A 24785-nucleotide genomic window follows, 5' to 3' on the forward strand; every position below is an offset into this window, starting at 1 on the left:
TGATATAATTAGGAAGAGTCTGGTACTCCGACATATTGGCCTTGATGAGAAGCAAGTTTGTGCCTCAACTTCTATGGTTTTTACCACTTCTTCGTGGTACATATTATAGTCGCAGTACATGTTGCGGAACCTGATTGTGGTATTTTAGATACAAATGTTAGTGCCCCTGAGTATCTAATTATGACGTTCCAGATTATTGTATATGTAAATGAGGAGACGAAATAACTTCATATAGAAAATAGTAAACATGTTGGAGAATATTTTAGAAACATATTTTAATCTTTAAGGAACACAAAATCAATTGCCTCGTAGCATTTTGGATACCGTTGAAGATGCCACTAGCTGATAGGCAAAAGCAATTGGTCGATGTGGTGTCTTACCTGTTCTAGGGTTTGGTTGGTTCAATTGTAGATTTCTAAAAATCCAATTCTATCTATGAGATGTGAGAAAGCTGCTATGAGCTAACGATTGTGAGAAAACTAAAATATGTTTGGTTGAAACACTCTCAATTGTAGATAATATCGATGACATGAATCTAAAAATTTTGGGGTTGAAAGTGATTCTACATTGAACTAGAAGAATATATAGATTTTAAAAAATCTATTATATTATTGTACCTATTTAATTAAGATTCTAGACTTTTTTGACTGCCAATTTGGTTCAGGAATTTGAACCAAACACACCTCGAGTACTCACATGAAAACTGAGATGCCTATCAGATCAGAGTAGAGATGTCAATGGAGACCCGATACCCGCCAACCCGTAGGGAATTCCCCTATTAGGGTACGGGTATGGGACGAAAATTGTCCCATGGGTATGGATATGAGACAAAATCTCCATCCATTGGGTAAACGGGTATGGGTTTGGGAAGCAATAATCCGAACCTGATTACCCATAAGTATTTCATACGTGTACACCTGTCGTGTTTGTATGAATGAGTTGAGGCCGAGCCGACCACTAAGCCCAGCACGACAGCGCACCAGGCCCCAGGTGCTAGCCCAACAAGGCAACTAGCAGACTAGTAAAAAACAAAACTCTAAAATAACCAGTCATATGCTACACCTTGCCCAAACGACGGTGACAACCATGGATTCTCAGGTGCCAACAACTCAGATGGTGACCAAGGAAGGTGAGAAAACTCCATTTCTCCATTTCTTTTATCGGTCCCGACGTACTTATGTCTTTTCTGATGGATGAATGAATGGATCATGATTCATAGATGCGTGCTTGTCGATGTAGTGATGTCTGAAATCTAGATTGTTTGTGCTATATGTTAGTACCTAGTTATCACTTAATTGGGGATGGAGACCCATTGGGGACCCGAAACCCGAATGTGAATGAGTATGTGATGAGTTTTGTACTCATGATGAGTATGAGAATGAGTATGTGAATGGATCAAACATGATCGGGATGAGTATGAGATGCTATAACTCGGTGGGGAATTTTCCCATTGACATCTCTAGATCAGAGGCGTCTTACAAATGCTAATAATAATATCTCAGGGGTTACCTTGAAAAGTCGCCTAGCAATTCCCGAAATCCCCAAAAGTCGCCCTTCCCCCAACCCTATCCAACCGAATCCAGCGGCGGCGGCGGCGGCGGCGGCTATGGCGGCGGTTATGAACGCCGATGTGGAGGTGGTCGACTTCGACCTAGACGACGACGACCTCATGGACGAGGATGCCGGGCCGGATCCAGCGCCGGCCCCCACCTCGCGTCTCCGCTCCACCATCGCGGGCGACGACGCGCCGCGTAGGACCAAGGGCCGCGGCTTCCGCGAGGACCCCAACTCCTCTGCGCCCCGCGATTCGCGCTTTGGCGCGGGGGGACGCGCCGACCTCGACTCGCTCGGCGGCCCGGGACCCATCCAATGTACGCCTTCTCCTCTCTTTCTTTATTTTCTTTTTTTTTTCCTCAAAGGTTTGCTTGAACTGCTAGCGTTTTTTTGGTAACGTATTACTGAGGCAAGTAGGACTGTTTGATTCTCAAATTTGTTATGGGTGCCTAACTGCCTGTGTAGTCAGTATTTGTGTCGCTTCGATGTATTGCTTTCTCTGTCTGATGAGCGGATATGGGGTGTTCGAATAACCTTAATATTTCTCATTGATCGGTTAATTCCATGGCCGACTTAGCAAAACTTGTTCCGATGTGGAAAAGATCGATTTTTTCGCAAGTAATGTGATGTGGGGCTTTGGGTGATCTAGTTGCTGCAGTGAATTGTTCTATGGGTTTTGTCTAGGGAACTTAATCTCAGGTTACACCTTACCCCGATATTAATAGTGATAGTGATGGGTCGAGGGTATAATAATAAATTCAAGTGTTCTACTTTTTTTTTTGTAGCTATACCAAGAGAGTTATTTTCAACCTGACTACTGTTATATGACATTGTTTATTTCTGTAGTTCTAAAGTTTTGGTTCATGTGAGGTCGCAATTGAGCTTCTTTGTTGTTTCCCTTGCATCAGTTGGAACTTTATACAATTATTCAATCACAGCTCCTAAAATCTTCCCTCTAATTCCTCTTTCTTAACTAGCCCAGCCTTATCTATGGCTTGGGCTGGACGGACACTTGGAATGGTGCTGTTATTAGTGGCATTTGGAGTGCTTGGCAAAGAGGTGGTCTCACACTTGCTGCAACATGGTACGGACATTTAAATGTTCAGTCCACGAAGGGCTGAATATTACTATATCATAAAAACACAAGGATAAAGCGCTGGATGAAAGGCTTCAAGACATCATTCATCAATGCCTGGACCTTGGAATGTGGCTAGAGCGTTGGTCAGCGGGAAACTTGTTGTGGCCCAGGTGGGTACGAAACGTCGTCTTGGTGATGTCACCAAAGATGGTACTCACTGTGCAGGTCAATCTTGGTGAAGAAACGAGCGCCCTTCAGCTCATCCAAGAGCTCATCAACCACCAATATCAAAAACCTATCCTTGTCGGTGTTATTATTGAGGGCACGGTAGTCAACAGAGAAGTGCTAGCTGTTGTCGTGCTTGCAGACAAGGAGCATCGGGGAGGAAAATGGCAAGTTGACTCTTGGATGATACCGTGTGCTAGCATATTGTCCCACTGGTGCTCGATCTCATCTTTCAGAAGCTCGGCACATCGCCACTGAAGTAAACTCTGACAGTATATGCATGCGATCAGCGGCGGAGCCAGCATCGGCCTGCCGAGGCATGTGCCCGGGCTTGGCTCCGCTGCTCACCATCATGCACCGCCGAGTCCAGGCCTAGCGGTAGGACAAAGGCCCGATCCTCGTACCACCTTGCACTCCTATTTCCTCTCCCCTTTCAACAAGAAAAAAAAAAACAACAGAAACCCCTGATCTCCGTCTAGCCGCCATTGACACTGCCGCCGCCGCCGACACGCCGTGCCGCTATCCCCGGAGACGTCCACCCTGCAAAAGTTCGTGTGCCAATCTGGCAGGTGTGCAACAGTTCTTGGCCCCAAGAAGCGTCGTTGCTGGGTTGGGGATTACGACGTCGGGCGAGGAGTTACTGACCAACGATGGCGTAGTATTGTTGTCCCCACCATGAGCGTGGATGTCGAGCCTGCAACGACACTAGCCCAACCGACATGTTAGCAATACCCAAACACTTGATTTTGAGAGAATTTTGGTGGCTTTGATGCAAATTTGTGAAAGATTTTACGAGGATTCGGAATTAGTCTGCTCTTTATGAACATAGATTCTGCTCCGAACTGATGAGAAAAAATGAACAAATAAAAAATCGTCGCCTCAGAGATTCGAACTCTCTTCAGTCGTGTGTGACGAACTGACGGTTGTGGGCTCGTGGGCGGTCTTCCTCCTCGCCGTCATGCCCGCGGCCTTTCGCTTCCGCCATCCGTCCTTCTACCAGCGGTGCCCAGGCTTCTATTTTAGTCTGGCTCTACCACTGGATGTGATGGTCATGGCTGTATCTAGGAGAAGACAATGGGGCGTGTCGAAGACCTACCCGTAGGGCAGCAACAATTCCTCCATTAGTGCCTGAAGTTCGATGAGAGCTCGTGCTGCCACATATCAAGTGCCCACGTCGTGCTTGTGGTGGGAACAGACGCAATACTAGAATGTCATCGAGAGGGCGTCGAACTCCTAAATGATGGACCCCAACATTCGGAGCTAAGGTGGACAACGCCTTGTACCGATGACGTTCATACGCCTGCGCTGAGGCTCAGCCACATGCAAGTTGGTGAGGCATTGAAGTTCAACGTCGGAGGCGAGAGGTTGGACGTGGCCACTGGTGAATAGGTCCACCTCGTGCCTAGGTGAGGCCATCGTAGCAGGACGAGGGTGAGGAAGCGGTGCTGGTAGTCCACTACCAACCCTGTCTGCTGCAGCAGTTTGTCTATGGTGTTGGAGCGGATTGGCGACCCTTAGCATATGTTGACGAGCTCTGCGAAGTGCGACCAAGAGACTAAGCTGAAATCGCTCTCCAAATAGTAATCCATTGCTATGCCATCCAAATACATAACAATATCCATACCTTCTCCATGGTCTGGTGTGCCGCGAAAATAATTATCACACTTGTTCATCCAGGCGGGTTGGTAGACATCTTTGTCGATGCAACTTTGTAGGTCTTTGGTACCAAATTGATATGACGTGGTTGTCGTGGTGAGCGGAGGGGCGAATGCAAGAGCAGCAGGGACTGGGAACTTGAGCGGAGCGGGTAGCAACGAAGAACAGTGGTGGGCTCTTCTTTGGTGACATCTCAAGACTTTTTAGGTCATCATGTTAATTTCAATGCCTAGGTTTGCTCACATAGCAAAATTTGGTAGCTTCTCAGAAAAAAATCTGTCACCAGTTATAAATCTGTATTATGCTTGTACTTTCTAGGTAAAGTAAAGCAAATAGTTCGCGTTTCGTCTGAATAATTGCATTTACAGACTTCCTTTTCCTTTTTTAGAAGTTTCTTCTCCATGATGATAATTAGTTCCACTTTGAGTTCATGTATGTATATTTTGGTCTTCTGTTTGCAGCAATTGAAGGATGGATTGTGTTGGTCACTGGAGTTCATGAAGAAGCTCAAGAAGATGACCTCCAAAATGCTTTCCAAGAATTTGGGCAGGTCAAAAACCTGCATTTGAATTTGGACCGTCGTACCGGATTTGTCAAGGTCTGTTTCATTTTTTACTTAAACAGTCTTTAGCTTGCTTGCTTGCTGCCTGCATCACAATATTCCTCATTTTAGAATCTGACAGTTCTTAACATATAATTCCTGAAATCATTCCTTGATAGTAACTAGTGAACAATTTGGGGCAAAAACTCCTTTACATATATGTATGACCTTGCAAATGACTAAGTGAGTACCTTTATATGTGCTATACTGGTATCTGTTGTTCAAATACCAGCCCCCCCCCCCCCCCCCCCCCCACACACACACACACGCCCGCACGCCCACATTTTCTGAAGCATCCGTTTTAAGTTTGACCCCTTTCTCTGTACAGGGGTACGCTTTGATTGAATATGAGAAGTTTGAAGAAGCTCAGGCTGCAATAAAAGAACTGGATGGAGCTGAGCTTTATGAACAAAAAATGAGTGTTGATTGGGCCTTTAGCAGTGGCCCTGCTAAGCGCAGATTTACTCGGAAAAGGTATTCCCTCCTTTTTTTTCCCTTCAATTTTGGTAGGCGAAAAAAATGCAAGGTTCACTACTTAGTTCCCTTCCCCCTTTTGTCTAGCTGGGCTAGTTTATTTAGTTTTCCTTCCCCTTTTTGGCTAGCTGTGTTATTTGTTGGATCTAAATATTTGGGCTGTACATGTTTCACAATGCTGGACATTCTCCAGTTTCTATTTTTTTCTCTTAATATAATGATACGTAGCTCTTAGCTCTCCTGCGTGTTCCAGAAAATGATGGATATTGGAGTTTTTAATAATATCTGAAGAAAGGTTTGATCTTATCCTGATTTGGTGATGGAAGGAGGCTGTAGAAATTGCCATAGATAATCACATCAGTTAGTTGGTGATCAGTGTAGCAGAAAGGCCAGTTTGACTATAGTGTTGGATTGGTAGTTTTTTTAGTTAAACACTGCACTGATTCAACATAGAGTTGAAATTGGTATGCAAATACTGGAACACATTAAAATATTAGAAACAAAAACTGGCCGTGCTAAAACTTATTTGCCCTTTCATTTCTGCCTTGTCACTTTTGCTCTGGCACTAGCTCTTATCCAGTATCAAAGTGTATCATGCTTCCGATTTCCCAAAATATATGGTGAAGTAGCTTACCTGCTTGATTCTTAGAGGTTCCAGTCCATGTGGTCGTTGTTTAGTAGGTTCTTTTGAGTATCTCTTTCAAGTGTTGTCCTGGCATTTTCAGAAGAGCCATGTTAAGTTCCTGTATTTTCTTATGGCTCTAGAGCGATATAATTTGGCTTGCCTCAATACAGCTGCGTAAGGCTTTGTATTCAATCCACGTGTTGTAGTGGTTTGGTGTGAATTTAAAAAACAATTCACACTAAACCACTAATTGACGCCTGTCTGTTCCTACACATGTGTTGTAGTGGTTTGGGAGTCGAAACAAGTCCTAATTGACGCCTGTCTGTTCCTTCTGATTATAAGACACAAGGGGTCTACTGTTACTATTTCCCCTCTGTTCTTTGTTGATGCTTGGCTTGATGCTCAGCCACTAGCAAAATGAAATATTCCTCACATTATTTGGTATTTTTGTGCCTTTGTCAGATCACCACCAAGGGCTCGTTCAAGGACCCCACCCAGGAGAAGGCACTGATGTTTCCCCAGCAAGTCATGAATTACTATGCGTGATGTAGTGAAAAAAGTCTGGGGATTTCAATTCTCAAATGTTAGCCTGGTGTATGTGTATCCGGCTTTGAGTTGATGGACACATGGAGTTACTTAGCCGCTTACCATTACGTTTGGCATGCCAGTTGGAGACTATTGTAAGCGATGATTTTTTTTTTTTTTGAGGTCTGCCAAGTGGCGGTGTTGGATTTTTATGTTCGTGTGTGCCTTCACTTTGTTATCGCCATTCTGACGAGTGATGCTTTGGGTTTTGATGTTCGCGTGTCTCACCTTGCTTGATTGAGCAGCTAGCGATTGACAAGCTCCAAAGTGCTCATTTAGCCCTTGGCATATATAGCTCATTCATATTGAGCAACTTGATGTATTCCGGATTGAACTAAAAGCACACTCCGTGCGTTTCTGCGGGTATTGCAGATGAGAATTAGAATACAATTAGACTGAATTATTGGTAACATCCTCTCCTTAACTCATCAAACAAATTAACACACCATCAAAACGGTTTAGATGGTTGAATAACATCCTCTCCTTAACTCACTCAATGGACAATATTATTGGATCATTTTTCGTACCTCACCCTCCTCACGACCCACACCACCAAAACGGTTCAGATGGTTGAATATCCTCCTCTCCTTTACTCACTTAAATAAAATTCAATAAACAATATTATTTAAATTATCTTTCATACAATTTCCTCCACCACCCCTTTCCCTCCCCACACGCGCCTCCCCCTTGACACCACCACCCCTTTTCCCTCCCCACACGCGCCGCTCCTTAAAAACAAGATGGTTAGCCACACAACAAAAATGGAAAAGATTACTCAGCAACATATTCATTCACAACATAAGGCTATCTGCACCAGTTTATCCATCCTCATACTAATATTCAAACTCTACTGCACGGTGTTTAGGATGACCATATGAGTGAACTGCTGGACACGGTCTAATTCATAACTTAACTCAGCAACACATTCCTCTTAGCTCCTACAAATTGCCGCACTCAAAAAAACAAACCACTTATTCACAACGTCATTATTCAGGACAATAATACCTGTAACCACAGGACACAAAATTCAGCAACCACAACAGGCGTTAGATGGCCCTAAACCCTAAACCCCTGCGTGAAGTTGCACCTTTGATGCAGCTTCATCTGCCTGACTACCCACGGAAGGTGGCGCTGCGCTCATGTTCCAGCCGCGTGCCCTGCATGAGGTATTTGAGCCTGGCTTTGATCGCGCCCAGCTTCTCCAGGCACTCTTCCGTGCCGCCATCAACCTCACCTTCTGTCAAGGAGGAGTCCTCTTTCTTGATTGTTGAGACTCCAATAACCGGTTCCGGCTTCATGGAGACCCCCGTACCTGCAGGTTGAGTGCTAGCTTGGGCGTCGTGCCTGGGGTCTGGCGACTTGGATGTTGAGCTGGGCTTCAGCAGGTCCTCTGTGGATGTGACAGCAGCATCCTTCTGATACATGTGGCTGGGAGCGTTGTTTGTGGCTGACGGAGGTGCAGGGACCATGGGGCCTGGAGCTTCCTCAGGCGTGTTTGAAGCTCTGCACACCGTTTGCCGGGCATCCCAGCTATCGTTGTCGTCATTATCATCATCTGATTCTGCAAACGTTTTGAGATAGGTCAGTGAAGATGGTACCTTTGCTAGAGCAACATATATAATCTGCAGGAAGTGGCATCAGAGTGAAGTCCTGTTTTTTCTCTCTCTTTTTTTTCCCAACAGATCCCTATACAAACAATGTACGAAGTGCAAAAACAATCGATGAACTGAACTAACTAGATAGCCCAGCTTTGATAAGGAAAATGACAAGATGAAATGCACGCTGGTTCAGAGGCATGGGAGAAAACGAGACAGACAATCTTTTTTTTCTTTATAACAATGATATGTTTGTCATTTTCATTTAGGTGCAAAAAACATCTCATCCTATGCTACTAGGATCTCTTGTATTTGAATCACAAATTAGCTAACTTCTATAATCTTCATAGTACCAGCTAACCGCTATAATCTTCACAGTAGCAGATTAACTAAACCACATTGACAACCATTTCTACACACGCAACAATCAGAGTAACATATCCACAAGAGATTAACAGTACCAGATTTATAATGCTGAAGTAGACGAGCAGCATGCCAACCTTTTCCATTTGCCTAGTAAAATCAACATATTATTCATTACATAAAAAATATTATACACAGTAAACTACGCCAGAAACTGCACTTCATTATAACATACATGTAAATCTAACCTAGAAAATAATCATCAGTCACCTGTACTCAATACATTCTAGCACTTAAATGCACAAATATCTAAATAAATAATTAAAAATTCATGAGCTACCTGTGAAAGAGGGACCATCCAACCTCTTGCTAGAGACCACTCGAGAGTAGGCCTCAGATCACTACATTTAGCTTTATAACATTTTCCTTCACCTATGGGAGGTGCCGGCAGCTCTATCTGTACAGTTTTAGTAACATGTGGTTATAATATTGGCTACGAAACCAAGAAAACCATGGGAACATGATGATCAAAGGAACAACTAGTTTCTTTCTACTAGATGAAATGGTATGCAGCGCATGCACGTTCTAGAAAATAAAGAGGAATACCTAGTTGAAGTAAATCATGTATTGCATGGCACATGAAAATAGCGAGCAAATTTACGAGAACAGGTAATTTCTGGTAACATGGTACATCATTAAATTCTTACCTCGACCAGATCTTCATTGATTATCTTAGTAATTGTCCCAGACCAATAACAACCTTCCTTCAACCAATCAACTCGATCACCAATTTGCCAGGTTTCATCAACAATTGCTGTGACATCACTATTTGGGAACTGCTCAGGAACTTCATGCACAAAATACCATTTTGGAAATGAAGGCCTTATCATGGTGTGAATACTATCACTTGAATTTTGGTTGGACCTTGCAGAGTTCTTTCGAAAGAGCCTAACCCATTCCTTTTCTGCAACGAAACAGCAAAGGGAATGTCATGTGGGGCCGCACCTACAGCAAGCGCAGGCGCGCCCGCGACATGCGCAGGGCGGCCGAGCGTGCAGGCCACGCACACAAGGGGGCGCCGACAGCCAGGGGCTGATTAGAAGCTGGTTTGGATAAGTCCAGAGAATAAGATTTAGATGAGAGAATTGGGGAGAGTTAGTTAGCATTAGATTAAGTCTAGGAGAGTAAGATTAGATGAGAGTTTTTAGGAAGAGTTAGTTAGCACTAGGGCTATTTGTAAGCCGCATGGCAGCAGAAAAGAATCAAGCAATTTGTTACCAGTTAATCCCCTCTCCCCAGTTTCCAACAAGTCTGCGGCAGAGGTGACTAACCTCGCCGGAAAAGACGGACCGAGACTACAATCTCCGTAGTCGAGGGCCAGCTACCCTAGGGGCCGACGCCCTTGACAACCTGGTATCGCGATCCCGGCGATCCTCCTCCGCTCGCTCCTCCTCTCCACCACCAGCCATTGCTTCACAGCCACAGCCCGCCGCCCACTCTCCACCGTCCGCCGCCTTGGCGACATCGCCGTCCGCCACCAGTACCATGGGGGACGACATCAAGACCACCTTGGAGACGCTCATGGCCAACATGCAGACACTGCAGTCCATCGTCCAAGCCAATGCTGCAGCGATCCAGACCCTGGCCAATCGCTCGTCGTCGTCCTCCAATGGGCCTCGCCCAGGCACGGGCGACCACCATAACGACCGTCCGCCGCAGTTTCAGAAGATGGACCTTTCCCGTTACGACGGCAAGTCCAACCCTCATCTTCATCAACCGTTGTGAGTCATACTTTCATCAGCAGCGCATCATGGAGGAAGAAAAGGTTTGGATGGCCTCATACAACCTGGAGGAAGGCGCCCAGATGTGGTACATCCAAATCCAAGAGGACAAGGGTGACATTCCCACATGGTGTCGTTTCAAGGACCTCCTCAACCTTCGCTACGGGCCACCGCTTCGCTCCTCCCCGCTGTTCGAGCTCGCCGACTGCCGGCGCACAGGTACGGTCACCGAGTACCAGGACCGTTTCCAGGCGCTTCTGCCTTGCGCCGGGCCATTGCAGGAGATCCAGAGGGTGCAGCTGTTCACGGGCAGGCTGGGGCCTCAGCTCAACCACGCCGTGCGCATCCACAATCCGCAGTCGCTCGCGGCCGCCATGAGTCTGGCGCGGTAGATCCAGCAGATGGAGCTGTCCATGCCGGCGCCCACCAATGTTGCGCACCACGACCTTCTGTTGACCCCTCCGTGGTGCCTCACCCTTCCTGCGACCCTAGCAGACCAGACAACTACACCACCTACCACGGTGGTCGGGCAGCCGGTGAAGTGTCTGTCGCACCCGGAGCAGGAGGAGCGCCGCTGGTTGGGCCTGTGCTTCAATTGCGATGAGAAATAAACGTGGGGGCACAACCGCACCCGTAAGCGACTCTTCTACGTCCATGGCATGGACATCGACGACAGCGACGACACCACTGGGCGGAGACTCCTGTCTTCTCCCTGCACGCACTAGCAGGCGTCCGCTTCAGCGACACAATGCAAGTAGCCATCACGTTGGGAGCCTCCCCTCTTCTGGTGCTCCTCGACTCCGGGTCAACCCATGACTTCATATCCGAGTCCGTGGCCAGACTGTAATACCCAACTAATATAAAGAAGCGGAGTTAATATTCCTATATGAATATGCTTGCATTTATGATCACATGTTAAGTAAATGGAAAGAAATCATGCATGTCATGCTGATTTTTCTTATGTGTTGCGTCTTAGTGGAAACCTAGGTATTCAAACCCACTTAAAACAAAATTTAAAGGAAGAAATGGGAAAGGATTACAATTTAGGAAGAAGGTTCTAATTAAGTTAAATATTCCGTTCATAACTAAACCATATAAATAAAAATAAATTATGTAAACAGTATAATAATTATTCACTTTGGGACTGTGTTTAGAGCTTGGAGATCTAGAGTTCAAAATAAGAGTTTAAATTTAGTTGAATATTTGCAATTTGAAAGAGAGAAGAAAAGGATGGGAAAAGAAAAAGATAAACAATTCGTATTGGGCCGCCAGGATCAATTTCGGCCCGACCTCATGCTCCACGCGCGTGCGCCAGGCCCACCTCGGCCCACCTGTGTCGCGCCTTGCTTCACTGTCACGTGGGCCTAGCGTCGCAGCCTCCATGCGTCGTGACTGGCTCGTCTTCGCGCCGACACCTAGGCTCCGCGGATCAGACGCTCTCTCTCCCTCCACACTCAGACGCGTACACGTGGGACCTCCCTGTCAGACTCATCTCCTCCGACGCAACAACCACTGCCGAATTCTGCGCTCGTTGATGACAACCTGGGTGCGGACTCGCCCAACTCGGGGGGGGGGGGGGGGGGTGCCGTGGCGCCCTTCCGCTAACATGTGGGGCCCCGAGTCAGCTTCCCTTCGCGCGCAGCCGCAACAACCTCGTTGATGCTTGCGCGGAGAAATTGCCGGCGAACCAACCTTGCGAACTCCCCGCGTCTCTGCGCTGTATGAGCACCTTGCTTCTCATCCGAACCCTTGGACCATCTCTCGCCACCCGGAACCAGGAACCCTAGCCGCCATCACCAAAGTTTGCAAGAGCACCGCCGCGGTTGTCAATCATCTAGGCCCCTAAGTGGTGTTTTGGTAATTAACGACAACTGACTGTGGACTAACAATTCGTGGAGAAATAAGAATGCAGGACTGGACCACAGGAAACAGTAAAGTCTTTGGGACTCATAACCATTGATTGTGGATCAAGTGAAGGCAAAGGTAAAACATAGGTTTTTGCTTTTGCCGGTCAGCAGGTGTTTAGAGAAAAAAATGACCGGATTAATAGGATAGACAGTCGTACTATTAAGAGGGGTCAATAAACTTGATTGGTGTAAAACTTAGTGCCTCGTAGAGCATAAACGGTAGCATTTGCATGAGGACTAACAGCGCTTCTGGTTTCAAAATTAGAATTCTTTTAAACTAGCGCAAAACCTTTTTTCTCTGAGGTCGGCGGACCGTCCGGGACAGAAGGCCGGATCGTCCGCGACTCTGTTAGAGAGGTCTGCTGGCCGTCTGTCTCTGTCTCCCCTTAGCGGACCGTCCGAGCCAGGAGGTCGGACCGTCCGCATAAGATGAATTGAGTTTGGATAGGGACAGTGTGTTTTGTGTCCTTGTACTACGGACCGTTCGGGGTTTTTAGCCGGACGATAAGTGGTCCATGTGCGGACCGTCCGACCATGAATGGCGGACAGTCCGCTCGAATTACTTTGACTGACCAGCGCTCTGTTATTCCAAGTTGTCATGTCCCGGACCGTCCGGTCCTGGAGGGTGGACCGTCCGGCCTTGACTTTTCTGACAACTCTGACAGGTTTCAAACGGTCAATATAGCCGTTACTGGTACGACGGACCGTCCGGCCATGGGGCACGGATCGTCCGCGTGTGCGCAAAAGTTGTGCTAGTTGCACATAACGGCTATGTGTGTGAGGGCTATAAATAGAAGTGGAACTTGTGTGTGAGGGTTCTCTTGGCCACTCCTAGCACACATTGAGCTCATTTGTGATCCTTCCACTCAAATATTCACACTCGTTGATTGAGATCGCATTCTAGTGAGTGATTGAGACGCTCTAGTGCATTTGCATTCGTTGTGATCTTTTGAGGCACTAGGTGGTACACCGGGCAAGCGTCATCAACTTGTTACTCTTAGAGGTTGCTGCCTCCTAGACGGCTCGGGTGTTGTCTCCGTTGAGCTCTCCGTGAAGATTGTGGAGGAGCCGCGGGATTGATTGTGAGGGGTTCGCGCCCACCTCGCCGGAGCGGCAAAGGCGACGCTAGTGAAATCGAGGTATTGAGTGAGTTCTTGTCCACTTGGCTCAAAGATCAAGCCGTGTCTTGGTAGAGGAGCAAGTGAGAGCTTGAATTCCACCTCAACGTGGATTAGGGGTGAACGGCAAATCACCAATACCACAGGATAAATTTTGGTGTCTTTCTCTCAATTTTTATACATTACTTACAAATAGTTGGTAATTTGTATATTGTCTATCTTTTGTGGTGTTAGCTTAAATTGCTCATTATATTTTGTTGTCTCATCAAGGCTAGTAATTTTATATCTCTTGTCGATTTGATTAAATTTCTCTAGTGTATTTTACTTTAGTCAAAACCGTCTATTCACCCCCCATCTAGTCGGTGTCCTAGATCCTACAAGTGGTATCAGAGCTAAGGACTCCATTGATTGTGGATTTTATCATCCCGGAGTTGGACAAAATGACTAGTATCAACAATGTGCACATTGGGAAGCCGCCGCATTTTAATGGTAACAATTATGACTATTGGAAAATAAGAATGTCAATGCATCTTAAAGCTATGGGAGGAAAGATTTGGCCTATTGTTAGAGATGGATTTATTGTATTAAAGGAAGATGAACCGTCACTCAATGATAATGAGAATGTTCTAACCAATGATCAAGCTATGAATGTATTCTATGATGCATTAGACATAAATGAGTTCAACTGCATCAAAAATCTCACAACCGCTCATGAGATTTGGACAAAGCTATGGAAATTCATGAAGGAACCACAATTGTGAAGAGTGCAAAGGTGTATGTATGTAAAGGAAAGTTTGAGCAATTTCTCATGAAAGAAGATGAAAGTGTCTCCGACATGTTTAACCGCTTAAATGAGACAGTGAATGAGCTCAAGGGACTTGGTTTTAATGTACCGGATGTGGATTTCACTCACAAGTTTCTTAGATCTCTTCCGGAAAAATATGACACTATTGTGACCATGTTAGTAAGGAGTGATTTGACCACTACCTCTCCAACCGAAGTATTGGGAGAAATTCTTACTCAAGACATATTCAAGAAATCTCAAGCCAAAGCTATGAGTTTGGCTAAAAAGGTGAAAGGGGAATCAATAGCTCTCAAAGCTAAAGTTTCAAAGGCAATTGAAAAGGAAGAAAGTGAAGATGAAGGAAATAGAAGTGAAAGTGATGAGGAATTAGCTCTCTTTGTGAAGAAATTTAACAAGTTCATGAGGAAAAAGAAGGGTCAACCTAGAAGGGGACAAACATCAAGAAGAAATGTCTTCAATGATAGAAAATGTTTTGAGTGTGGGGAATCCGGTCACATTGCCATGAATTGTCCAAGCAAGAAGAACAAGGGTAAGGATGGAGATGATAAGAAGAAAAAGAAGTTCTATCACAAGAAGAGGGATGGCAAAGCCTATCTAGTTGAATGGGATTCGGATGCAAGCTCGGATGATGATGATTCTTCATCTAAACTAAATGCCAAAATTGCTATCAAGGAGGCTCCCTCACTTTTCTCATCTCCTCATTGTCTTATGGCAAAAGGAGATGCTAAGGTAAAAAATCATAACCGATTTAAATGACATTGATGATGATGATGACATTGATGATGATGGATATTCTTATGATGATCTTGTTAGAATGTTGGGTGAGGCCGATGACTACATGCACAAAGAAAAAGAAAAATTTAGGGCCTTGAAGGAACTATACAAAAACCTTCAAGTGTCTTTTGAGGAGCTCAAGACATCCCACAACAATCTAAAAGAAAGTTGCGAGAGCCTTGTGGAGTCTCAAAACTCACCTCTTGTGCATGAAGTCATGGTGGTCACCAAAGATGTTGGAATCACTTGTGACTTACTTGATAGCTCTACAAGTGATTCACAACCTACTAGTTTCATTTGTGACAAATGTAAAATTTCTCTTGAGAATGATGATATCGGTTGTGATAAATCAAACATCATTATTGAAAATGAAGCTTTGATAGGAAGAGTAAATGCTCTAACTCATGACTTAGAGAAAGCATATAGTGGAAAAGCTAAACTAGATTTTATCTTGAGAAGCCAGCATTGCTCTCTTAATCGTGAGGGTCTTGAGTATCTTTCTAAGAAAGGAAAAAATGCATTTGTAAAGCAAAATACCATGTTTGTGAAAGAATGTGACAAAGTGTGTCACAAATGCCACAAGAAGGGACATGTCAAGGAAAATTGTCCTAAATTCAAAAATGTATCATTACCATGTTTTGAGCATTGCTACGTTCTTTCACATAATGCAAAAGGTGTACATGCTAAGTTTGTTGGCACTTCAATTGTTGGTACCAAAAAGAAAGGAATTTGGGTGCCAAAATCCTTGGTCACTAACATCCGAGGATCCAAACAAATTTGGGTACCTAAAAGAGATTGATTTCCTTTTGTAGGTAAATTAAAGGCGTGAGGAAATCATTGGGTGTTGGATAGTGGTTGTACTCAACATATGACCGGTGATATGAGGATGTTCACCGAAATGAGTGAGAAAGGTTGCTCAACCTATGATAGCATCACTTTTGGAGACAATCGCAGAGGAAAGGTTAAAGGTTTGGGTAAAATTGCTATTTCAAATGATCATTCCATTTCAAATGTACTCTTAGTTGAATCTCTTAACTTTAATTTGCTATCTGTAGCTCAACTATGTGATTTGGGTTTTAGTTGCAACTTTACCGTTGATGATGTTCTCATCTCAAGTGTTGATGGTAGCAATATAATATTTAAAGGTTTTAGACATGAAAATCTTTATCTTGTTGATTTTTTATTTAATGAGGCAAAGCTTACAACTTGTCTATTCTCTAAGGTTTCACTAGGTTGGCTATGGCATAGAAGACTTAATCGTGTTGGTATGAAACAATTGAATCAATTATCCAAGCATGATTTAGTTCGAGGGTTGAAGGATGTGAAATTTGAAAAGAACAAATTGTGTAGTTCATGTCAAGCCGGGAAGCAAGTGGCAAATACTCATCCCTACAAGAGTCAAATGTCTACTTATAAACCATTAGAATTACTTCACATGGATCTTTTTGGACTAACGTCTTTTATGAGTATTAGTGGTAATTCCTATTGTCTTGTAATTGTGGATAATTATTCTAAATTTACTTGGGTCTATTTTCTTTGAGATAAATCAAATGTATTTGAAACATTTAAGTCATTTGCTATATTGACCCAAAATCAATTTGATTTTGACATCAAGAAAGTTAGAAGTGATAATGGGTCATAATTCAAAAATGCTAGAATTGATGAATATCGTGATGACAAGGGTATTAGACATGAATTCTCTTCTAAATATACATGGCAAGGACAAAGATTGTAAATTCCTAATGAAGAAAATGGTGTCACCCAAACCTCAAAATATGTACCTGCTTGTGGTGCAATACCCCTAGAACTTGACATTTCCATAATAGATGCCAAAGCCTATAAGTGCTTGTGGTTCCTTTGTATTCTTATAAGGTATTGTAATCATTAGGGTTTGGATTACACAGATTGTACAATAAAGGTTAGCAGTGTGAAATATTCACAAATTTTAGTATCACTATTGAAAAAACAAAACAATTGCTTAACAAGAGAGAACTAAGATAAAGCTTTGCTTACTTTCTCCTGGATAATCAATGTATTCCAAGTAACACTCCAGGTATCCAAGCCTGACACGCATATTATGTATCTGAAAAATAGCTGAACTTAGTTAGCCCCCTTGCTCTACTTTTGTCCATCTAATATGACTACACATCTACAGTTCATGAGATGCACAATGAATAAAACAATGAGGAAAAAGTTTGTTTCATTTTGTAGATGTGCATGCATCTTTCCATAAACTTAGTCAATGTTAGAGGTTTATGACAAAACTAAAACTATTTACATTCCCTAACCTGAGGGAGTACTAACTAGGGACGATATGAATTTCAGACAAGAGTTAATTGAATATCAACAGTTTGAAATTAGTAATTCACTGCCCCCCACATATTAAAAACAAATGCAGGAAACGCTTAATTATAACATAGTAACTGAACAGAGAAGGGGGATAAGTGAGGCTTGACCTTACAGCGAAACCATGCACCTCTGTAACCGCTCACCAAGGATTTGGACTCCGCGAGGTCCCCAACCTTATATGGAAGAATCAGATCCATCTCGAGCTACCTACCAATCTACAGGCATCAACAGCAGAAATCTAGTAAGCAGAATATGAGGAACCTAACACCAGAGGTCCAAGTAACAACACAACGATAGCCATAGCAATCCAGGTTTAACTAAAGTCAGCGGCTTTCTATTTTTTTTTCCTTCGATATGGGAGGCTATGGATGAAAAAAAAAGTAATTTGACACCACACAATAATCAGCCTAAAGGCAAATGCTTTCCACCGAAAGGCGAAATGGAGGCAGCGGGCAGGGGCGTACCAGGAGGGGCAGCGTTCGACCAGCCTTGATGCGGAACCGCAGCCAATCGCCGCCAGCAACCCCGAAAACGGTTGCCGGCTCGGCGCCTCGTCCCTTCCCTCGCCGGCGGAGGCAAGCGGCAGAGCTGTGCATGAAGGGAGGAGGGTCTTATAGGATTTTGGATTCCCATTCTTCTCTGAGAAGCGTACGAATAATAATGATTTAATTTATTGCGGTAATAATAACTACGTGCGCCAGGCCAGGAATGAGAAAGAGAAGCGGCGCGGCCCACCTATTGTCCAACTCTATCATAGGGCCCATTTACGGCTCCAAACCAACTTCACGTGCAGTAAAAACAACGTCCACTCACACAAAAATTAGCTAAATAGTTCAGACACAAAATATAGCTTGATTCATTTTATTTGGTGAAAATTTTTAAAGAACACTTTAACAAAGTTTGGTAGAGTTAGAAAAATACCAAGAACATTTTAAAAGAATTTATTATTTATTTATTTTCTTTCATCATCTTTTCTTCCTCTCCGTGAACACTCGCATGCTCCCTGCTCCGCTCCGGTTGCCTGTGCCTCGTGTGGAACGGCCATGCTTCGGTCACCCCTGCCCTACCCGCACCCTCGTCATGGTCAGTCAGAAGTGGCGACTTAGACCCAGTAGTTTATTTATAGTTTATCTAAAACACTATTTTTTAGTTCTATATTATATATTGTATTGTTCGCATAATAAAATTTAAATATGAGTATAGAAATAAATAAGCTACTGAAGATAGTCTTACGTCTAGCCCCACACGTCTAGCCACGTGCCTTGGTCGTGCCTAGCTGCTCGCTATAGCCATGTCGTGGTCGTGGCCACATCTGAACGCACCTAGTTGCATTAGGACCACGTCGTTAGTCGTTAGGGCTGAACGAAATACTTGTGGCTCGTCGGCTCGCTCGATTTATGGCTGGCTCGGTTAGACTTGAATCGGTTCGTTTGAATTTTTTCACGAGCTGAGCTAATATCCTAGCTCGGTTTGGTAATGAGTTAGCTCGATTTGTTAACGAGTCAGTTCGCGAGCTCAACGAGTTATCATATTTCAGCAAAACGAAACTATATGTTTACGTGTGAATTAGTGAATATGTTATATGTATGTACAGTGTCTATGGCCTATAGATTAAATTTGATAATTGATGAATTGTACTTATGTGTTAAATTGGCCTGTGCGCCTATGAATATGGGTTGAACTGATGAATATATACGTAAATTGTGAATTTATGGTAAACTGGTTAGTGGTGAGTTGTGTTAATTTGGTGTTGTATTGATGTGGTCTATAAAACTATGAGTATAGTTGCTATTTTCTATTGTTAAATTGGTTTAGAATTAACTAGAAATTGATTGTTATATACATCTTTTTTTTGTTGTGGCCAGCGAGCAAACGAGCCAGCTCGAGCTCGTAAACGAACCAAGCCGAGCTGACTCTATGGCTCATTCACTTAACAAGCCAGCTCGAACTCGGTCGAGCTGAGCTAAGCTAGCTCGATATCCAGCCCTATTAGTCGGCTTCCTATGCTCAATCTGCTATAAAGGAGGAAGTAACAGGAAAGAACAGGAGGAAGTAACAGGAAAGAACATAACACTGACGGGTGGAAACTATCCAAGGGAAAACAAGCAATCCTTAAATAAATTTTCCTTGTGTGGATTTGGATCGGACGTGTAAACCAAACCTTAGTAACCGGGAACTGAGAACTTGGCCACGTTCCTCGTTCCGGGATCGTGGGAACTAGGGGTGAAAACGGTCGGAAAAAACCTCTCACCATTTTCACCCGCATAATTTTTTGTTCGGCCGGAATCGGTAAACGGGAAAGTCAGAAACGGATAACGACCGGTAAATTCCGGTATATCGGAAACGGATAAATCCGAGCAAAATAGCTCGGAATTGATCGGGAAACGGTAATTATAATCGGAAAAGCTCATAATAAACACGATACATAAGTCTTAAAACACGATTGTTCATTCACATCCACATATAAGTCTCAACCACACAAATACACAATACATAGTCTAGAGTCTTGACCACACATAAATGATCATACATGTTCACAGAAGTTTTAACCACGTAATATATAAGTCTGAAACACACGATACATAAACTAGAAATCATGTGGCATGTCGTCTGGATCACTTGATATATCTTCTATGACATCCGAAGAAGTAGATATCACATCTAAAATCTCCATGTCTATAGGAAGGGATGGCACAGGCGTGGAAGCTGAAATGCAAATACAAGACAATTTTAGTACAAGAAAATCTTGTATAATTACAAATAAAAAGGTATCATGTGTTGGGCTGTTAGTCTCATAACAAATTAACAACACTACTAGTTAGTGAATTATCTGGTCTCAAGAAGAGCAGCAACTATAATTGTTACCTTTGTTTGTTGCAGCTATCCAATCTTTGGTGCAAATTAACGCTTCCACCATCTCAGGATCAAGGCGACTAGGGTATGGATCAATGACCCGCCCACCAGCACTAAAAGCAGACTCTGAAGTAACAGTTGACACTTGTATAGCCATAACATCACGAGCCATCTGAGAAAGAACGGGATATTCTTCTTTTTTGTTCTTCCACCATGACAAAATATCAAACTCACTTTGCTTCAGAAGTGGTTCTAACATATACTTATCCAAGTCATTACACTTACCAGTACTTGGGCAAAGATCATCATACAAGAAGGCATCAAGTTCAGCATTGGAGACACCAACTTTAGGAGTGAGACCACTCATAGAAGTCACAGTACTCTTGCTTGAAGTTGATGTTGTAGGTACTGAGGTTGCATAATGTTGGAACATTTTTCTCAAAAGAGACACAAACTCATCAACATAAATTTGGTATAAGTCATCATGGAACTTTCTCATATAAAACTCTATGAGCTTTTTCTTGTATCTAGGATCAAGAAATGAAGCCACAACAAGTGCACTATTGGACTTCTTCCAATATTTCTCGAACTTTTCGCTCATAGCAAATGCCATTATCTTAATAGTCACATCATCAGAATATTTCCACTTGTCAAGAATGTCCTTTATGTCACAAAAACCTCTATAAAACAAGTTTGCTGTGGGATATGAAGTGCCAGATAGTAGTGTTGTAAGGTTATAAAATATCTCTAAGCACTGACTAATTGTTGCAACCATGGTCTATTCATCATCAGAAGGAAAAATCTTTTCATACCTTCGGCAATCTTTAGACTTGAGCCTCACAAATGCATCACTGTAGTACAGTACATCACTTAGCATCATATAAGTTGAGTTCCATCGAGTTGAAACATCTTGATGGATGCCTCTTGTTGTTTCCAAACCACACTCAGTAGCTGAATTCATGAGCTCTTCCCACTACAGTGGAGACCATTTTACAGTCAATACAAGAGATTTAACTTTTTCAATGGTGCTAGCAATCACGTTCATACCATCTCTAGCTACCAAATTCAGCACATGACAAGCACATCTGATATGGAAAAAGATTCCATCACATACCAAAGCAGCACGAACATCCTTAAGATTAGTAATAATATCACCCACTGCCACTTCATTAGCACTAGCATTATCCAAAGACAAAGAAAACAATCTTTTCTCAACATACCACTTGCACATAAGTTCTGAAAACGATAGAGCTAGCTTTTTACCAGTATGTCGCCCATGAACATGGAAGAAGCCAAAATTCTCTTTTGAATACACCACTCATGATCAATCCAATGTAAGGTGACACACATATATGCTTTGTTTTGGCGGGAGGTCCACATATCCATGGTTGTACTAAACCTGCATTCAACTGTTTTTAGATGTGCATACAATTTCTTTTTCTCTTCCAAATACAAATCCATGATATCATTCCTAACAGTCACACGAGACTTCAATGGAAAGCTAGGCCTTAACGATTTAATGAAATCCACAAAGTAGTTATGCTCAGCCATTTGGAAAGGGTACTCATGCATTATAATAGCCAAGTAAAATTTTTTCAAGCTATCTTCCTGATCATACTTGTAGGTTTGGACAAGTGTGAGATTTGTGCCATGGTCTTTGTCTGCCTTGAGCTGTTGCTGTCCTTTCACAATACTATGTGCTGTCCTCAAATGGTTTATAAACCCAGATGTTCCTTGATAGCTCTCAGCTCTATACATTGCCTTGCAATTTGGGAAGTTGCAATGTCCCCACATCTGGTTGTATTTCTTCCCATCTATCTCAACTATCTTCTCTTTTTTGGTAAAGTATTGCCAAACTATGGATGTGCACCTCTTCTGCCTCTTCCCACTAACATCAACTTCATTACTATCATCAACCTCAACAACATTTGAAGGATTAACAATATCCTTATCAGCACTAGCAACTGAAGGTGATGACTGGGAATGACTTGAAGAAGATGATCCAGCAATCATAGGTGCAGCTTCAGTACCAACTGCAATGGTATTCCTCTTTGAACCTATAAGTTATTGATGGACATAAACATTTGAGCATGTGAGATTAGCTTCTACGCATCCTAGCATTGCAAAATGTCTATACCTGAACATAACGACGGATGTGGTGGTGGCAGCAGGTGCCTCTCAGATGGGAGCCCTGGTACTGGTAGGGATGCATCTAGTTCTTCACCATCACCAGGAGTAGGTGCCATTTTAGATGAATCTGTACAGCAAAATCAGCAGTAAGTGTAGTAAGTATGTGCCATTTTAGTTGTAGTTTATCAGATCCAAACACACATAGCTAAAATTAGGTCCCCCACGCCCCTGCGCGGCTGCGCCAGAGCCCACCACCGCAGAGCGCAGACCGTAGCGGCTTCGATGTGTGCGACTGTGCGAGCCGCAGTTCCTCTTCCCGCCCCTCCTGACCGGACCGGACCGCTGCGGCAGTGGCCGTGGCGAGTTTATGGATGGCCGGCGATGGAGCGCCTGGCGGCTGGCGCCTGCAGATCGACCATGGGAAGGAGATGACCAGAGAGGCGGACCTGGGGGCTTGGCAGCTTGGGGCTTCGCCGAGTCGTCGTCACAGCGTCGCTGTCCACAGCCGCAGTCCAGACTCCGGAGACGCCTCGCCGTTCGCCGTCTCAGCCACTCGCAGTCGCCGTCTCGCACAGCGGCACCGGAACATGAACAGGCTACAGGCGGGCGACGGCGGCTATGTCTGTGTGCCTGTGTGTCCACAAGTCCACATGCGTCAATGCGTGGTGCCAGGCTGCCAGCCTTACTGCCTTGGACCTTGGTTGTGTGGGCATGTGGCCAACATGGCCCCATGGGCCATAGCCGTGGGGATGGGCTGACCGGCTGAAAGGCTGATGGTTGATTGGCAGGTTCGTGGGCCAGGAAAATACGGGACAAATACGGAAATATACCGGAGTTTCCTGAGAAATACGAAAACGGACGGTAAGTTTGTCTCACCGTTTACCGTACCGTTTCCGAAAAAACCTATTCCGTTTCCGTCCCGTTTTCCGTATATCCCGATAAATCCGAAAACGGCTGGAAAAATCTGGTAAACGGTACCGGAAATTTACCGGATTTTACCAACCATTTACATCCTTAGTGGGAACAATCTCGTTCCAGTAGTGTCAAATCCTAGTTTTAGTAGTGTCGGCGTTTCGACCCCGGGGGGGTCCCTGGACCGACGAGTAAATTGTCGTTGCATGTCCCAGCCTAGATGGGTCGGCGTGAGACGGAACACAAGGGGGAAACAATAAGGGGAATCGCGGCTCGTGTTGTCCTACGCCCAGGGCGGATGCGCTTGCAGTAGGGGGTTACAAGCGTTCGCGAGGGGGAGAGAGAGAGCCCGCTCGTCAGCCCGTCCTCCCGCGCGGCCACCTTCTCGTACGAGGGCCCTGGACCTTCCTTTTATAGACGTAAGGAGAGGGCCCAGGTGTACAATGGGGGGTGTAGCAAAGCACTAACGTGTCTAGCAGAGAGGAGCCAGAGCCCTATGTACATGCCGACGTGGCTGTCGGAGAGGTGTTGGAGCCCTGTTCATGTGATGTCATGGCCGTCGGAGGAGCACTTGAGCCCTGTAGAAGCACAGCTGTCGGGGCTATCGGGACCTTGCTGACGTCTCCTTGCTTCCGTAGGGGGCTGAGAACCGCCGTCGTCATGGAGCACGCGGGGTGTCATCATTACTTGTTTTACCGGGGCGAGCCAGATCGGACGCCGGTCCTGTTCCTCGTAGCCTGAGCTAGCTAGGGGTAGGGTAATGATGTACCCCCTGCGACGTGGTCGGTCCGAGCCCAAGGTCGGGCGAGGCGGAGGCTCCTCCGAGGTCGAGGCTGAGTCCGAGCCCTGGGGTCGGGCGAGGCGGAGACCGTCGTTCGAGGTCGAGGTTGAGTCCGAGCCCTGGGGTCGGGCGAGGCGGAGACCGTCGTCCGAGGTCGAGGTTGAGTCCGAGCCCTAGGGTCGGGCGAGGCGGAGTCCGTCGTCCGAGGTCGAGGTTGAGTCCGAGCCCTGGGGTCGGGCGAGGCGGAGACCGTCGTCCGAGGTCGAGGTTGAGTCCGAGCCCTGGGGTCGGGCGAGGCGGAGTCCGTCGTCCGAGGTCGAGGTTGAGTCCGAGCCCTGGGGTCGAGCGAGGCGGAGCTTCCTATGGCGCCTGAGGTCGGACTTGGCGGCTGTCAGCCTCACCCTGGTGGGTGGCACAACAGTCGGAGCAGCGCAGGCGGCACTGTTTTCCTGTCAGGTCAGCCAGTGGAGAGGCGAAGTGACTGCAGTCACTTCGGTCTTGTCGACTGAGGAGCGCGCGTCAGGATAAGGTGTCAGGCGATCCTTGCATTGAATGCTCCTGCGATCCGGTCGGCTGGTGTTGGGGACTTGTTCTCAAATGCTATGAGTTAAGAACAAGG

General features: G+C 44.9%; 2 protein-coding genes across 4 annotated transcripts; one reads left to right on the forward strand and one right to left on the reverse strand.

The window, feature by feature from the left end:
* The first annotated feature begins 1520 nt into the window (after window positions 1-1520).
* LOC100280761 (RNA-binding protein 8A) lies at window positions 1521-6860 on the forward strand. Its single transcript, NM_001153682.2, has 4 exons — window positions 1521-1871; window positions 4975-5111; window positions 5443-5588; window positions 6676-6860. The coding sequence occupies exons 1-4, from the start codon at window positions 1607-1609 to the stop codon at window positions 6722-6724; spliced, it is 597 nt and encodes a 198-aa protein (NP_001147154.1). The 5' UTR covers window positions 1521-1606; the 3' UTR covers window positions 6725-6860.
* A 700-nt stretch (window positions 6861-7560) lies between these two features.
* LOC100191174 (uncharacterized) lies at window positions 7561-18149 on the reverse strand. 3 transcript variants are annotated; one of them, XM_008663079.4, is made up of 7 exons: window positions 17955-18149; window positions 17598-17705; window positions 17155-17224; window positions 9464-9570; window positions 9097-9213; window positions 8855-8906; window positions 7561-8359 (listed from the first exon to the last, which is right to left on the reverse strand). In XM_008663079.4, exons 2-7 carry the CDS (start codon window positions 17685-17687, stop codon window positions 7911-7913), a joined length of 885 nt encoding a protein of 294 aa, XP_008661301.1. In that variant the 5' UTR covers window positions 17688-17705; window positions 17955-18149; the 3' UTR covers window positions 7561-7910.
* Between the last annotated feature and the right edge of the window lie 6636 nt (window positions 18150-24785).

The sequence above is a fragment of the Zea mays genome, chromosome 10 (assembly GCF_902167145.1).
Source record: "Zea mays cultivar B73 chromosome 10, Zm-B73-REFERENCE-NAM-5.0, whole genome shotgun sequence".
Taxonomy (NCBI): Eukaryota; Viridiplantae; Streptophyta; class Magnoliopsida; order Poales; family Poaceae; genus Zea; species Zea mays.

Coding starts and splice junctions, on each gene's coding strand:
- LOC100280761 (NM_001153682.2), top strand. CDS start 1,607: ATGGCGGCGGTTATGAACGCCGATGTGGAGGTGGTCGACTTCGACCTA. Junction 1,872..4,974: donor CGGCCCGGGACCCATCCAAT/GTACGCCTTCTC, acceptor TTCTGTTTGCAG/CAATTGAAGGATGGATTGTG. Junction 5,112..5,442: donor GTCGTACCGGATTTGTCAAG/GTCTGTTTCATT, acceptor TTCTCTGTACAG/GGGTACGCTTTGATTGAATA.
- LOC100191174 (XM_008663078.3), bottom strand. CDS start 17,687: ATGGATCTGATTCTTCCATATAAGGTTGGGGACCTCGCGGAGTCCAAA. Junction 17,225..17,597: donor GTGCATGGTTTCGCTGTAAG/GTCAAGCCTCAC, acceptor GCTATTTTTCAG/ATACATAATATGCGTGTCAG. Junction 9,721..17,154: donor CATTGATTATCCAGGAGAAA/GTAAGCAAAGCT, acceptor GTTTCGTTGCAG/AAAAGGAATGGGTTAGGCTC.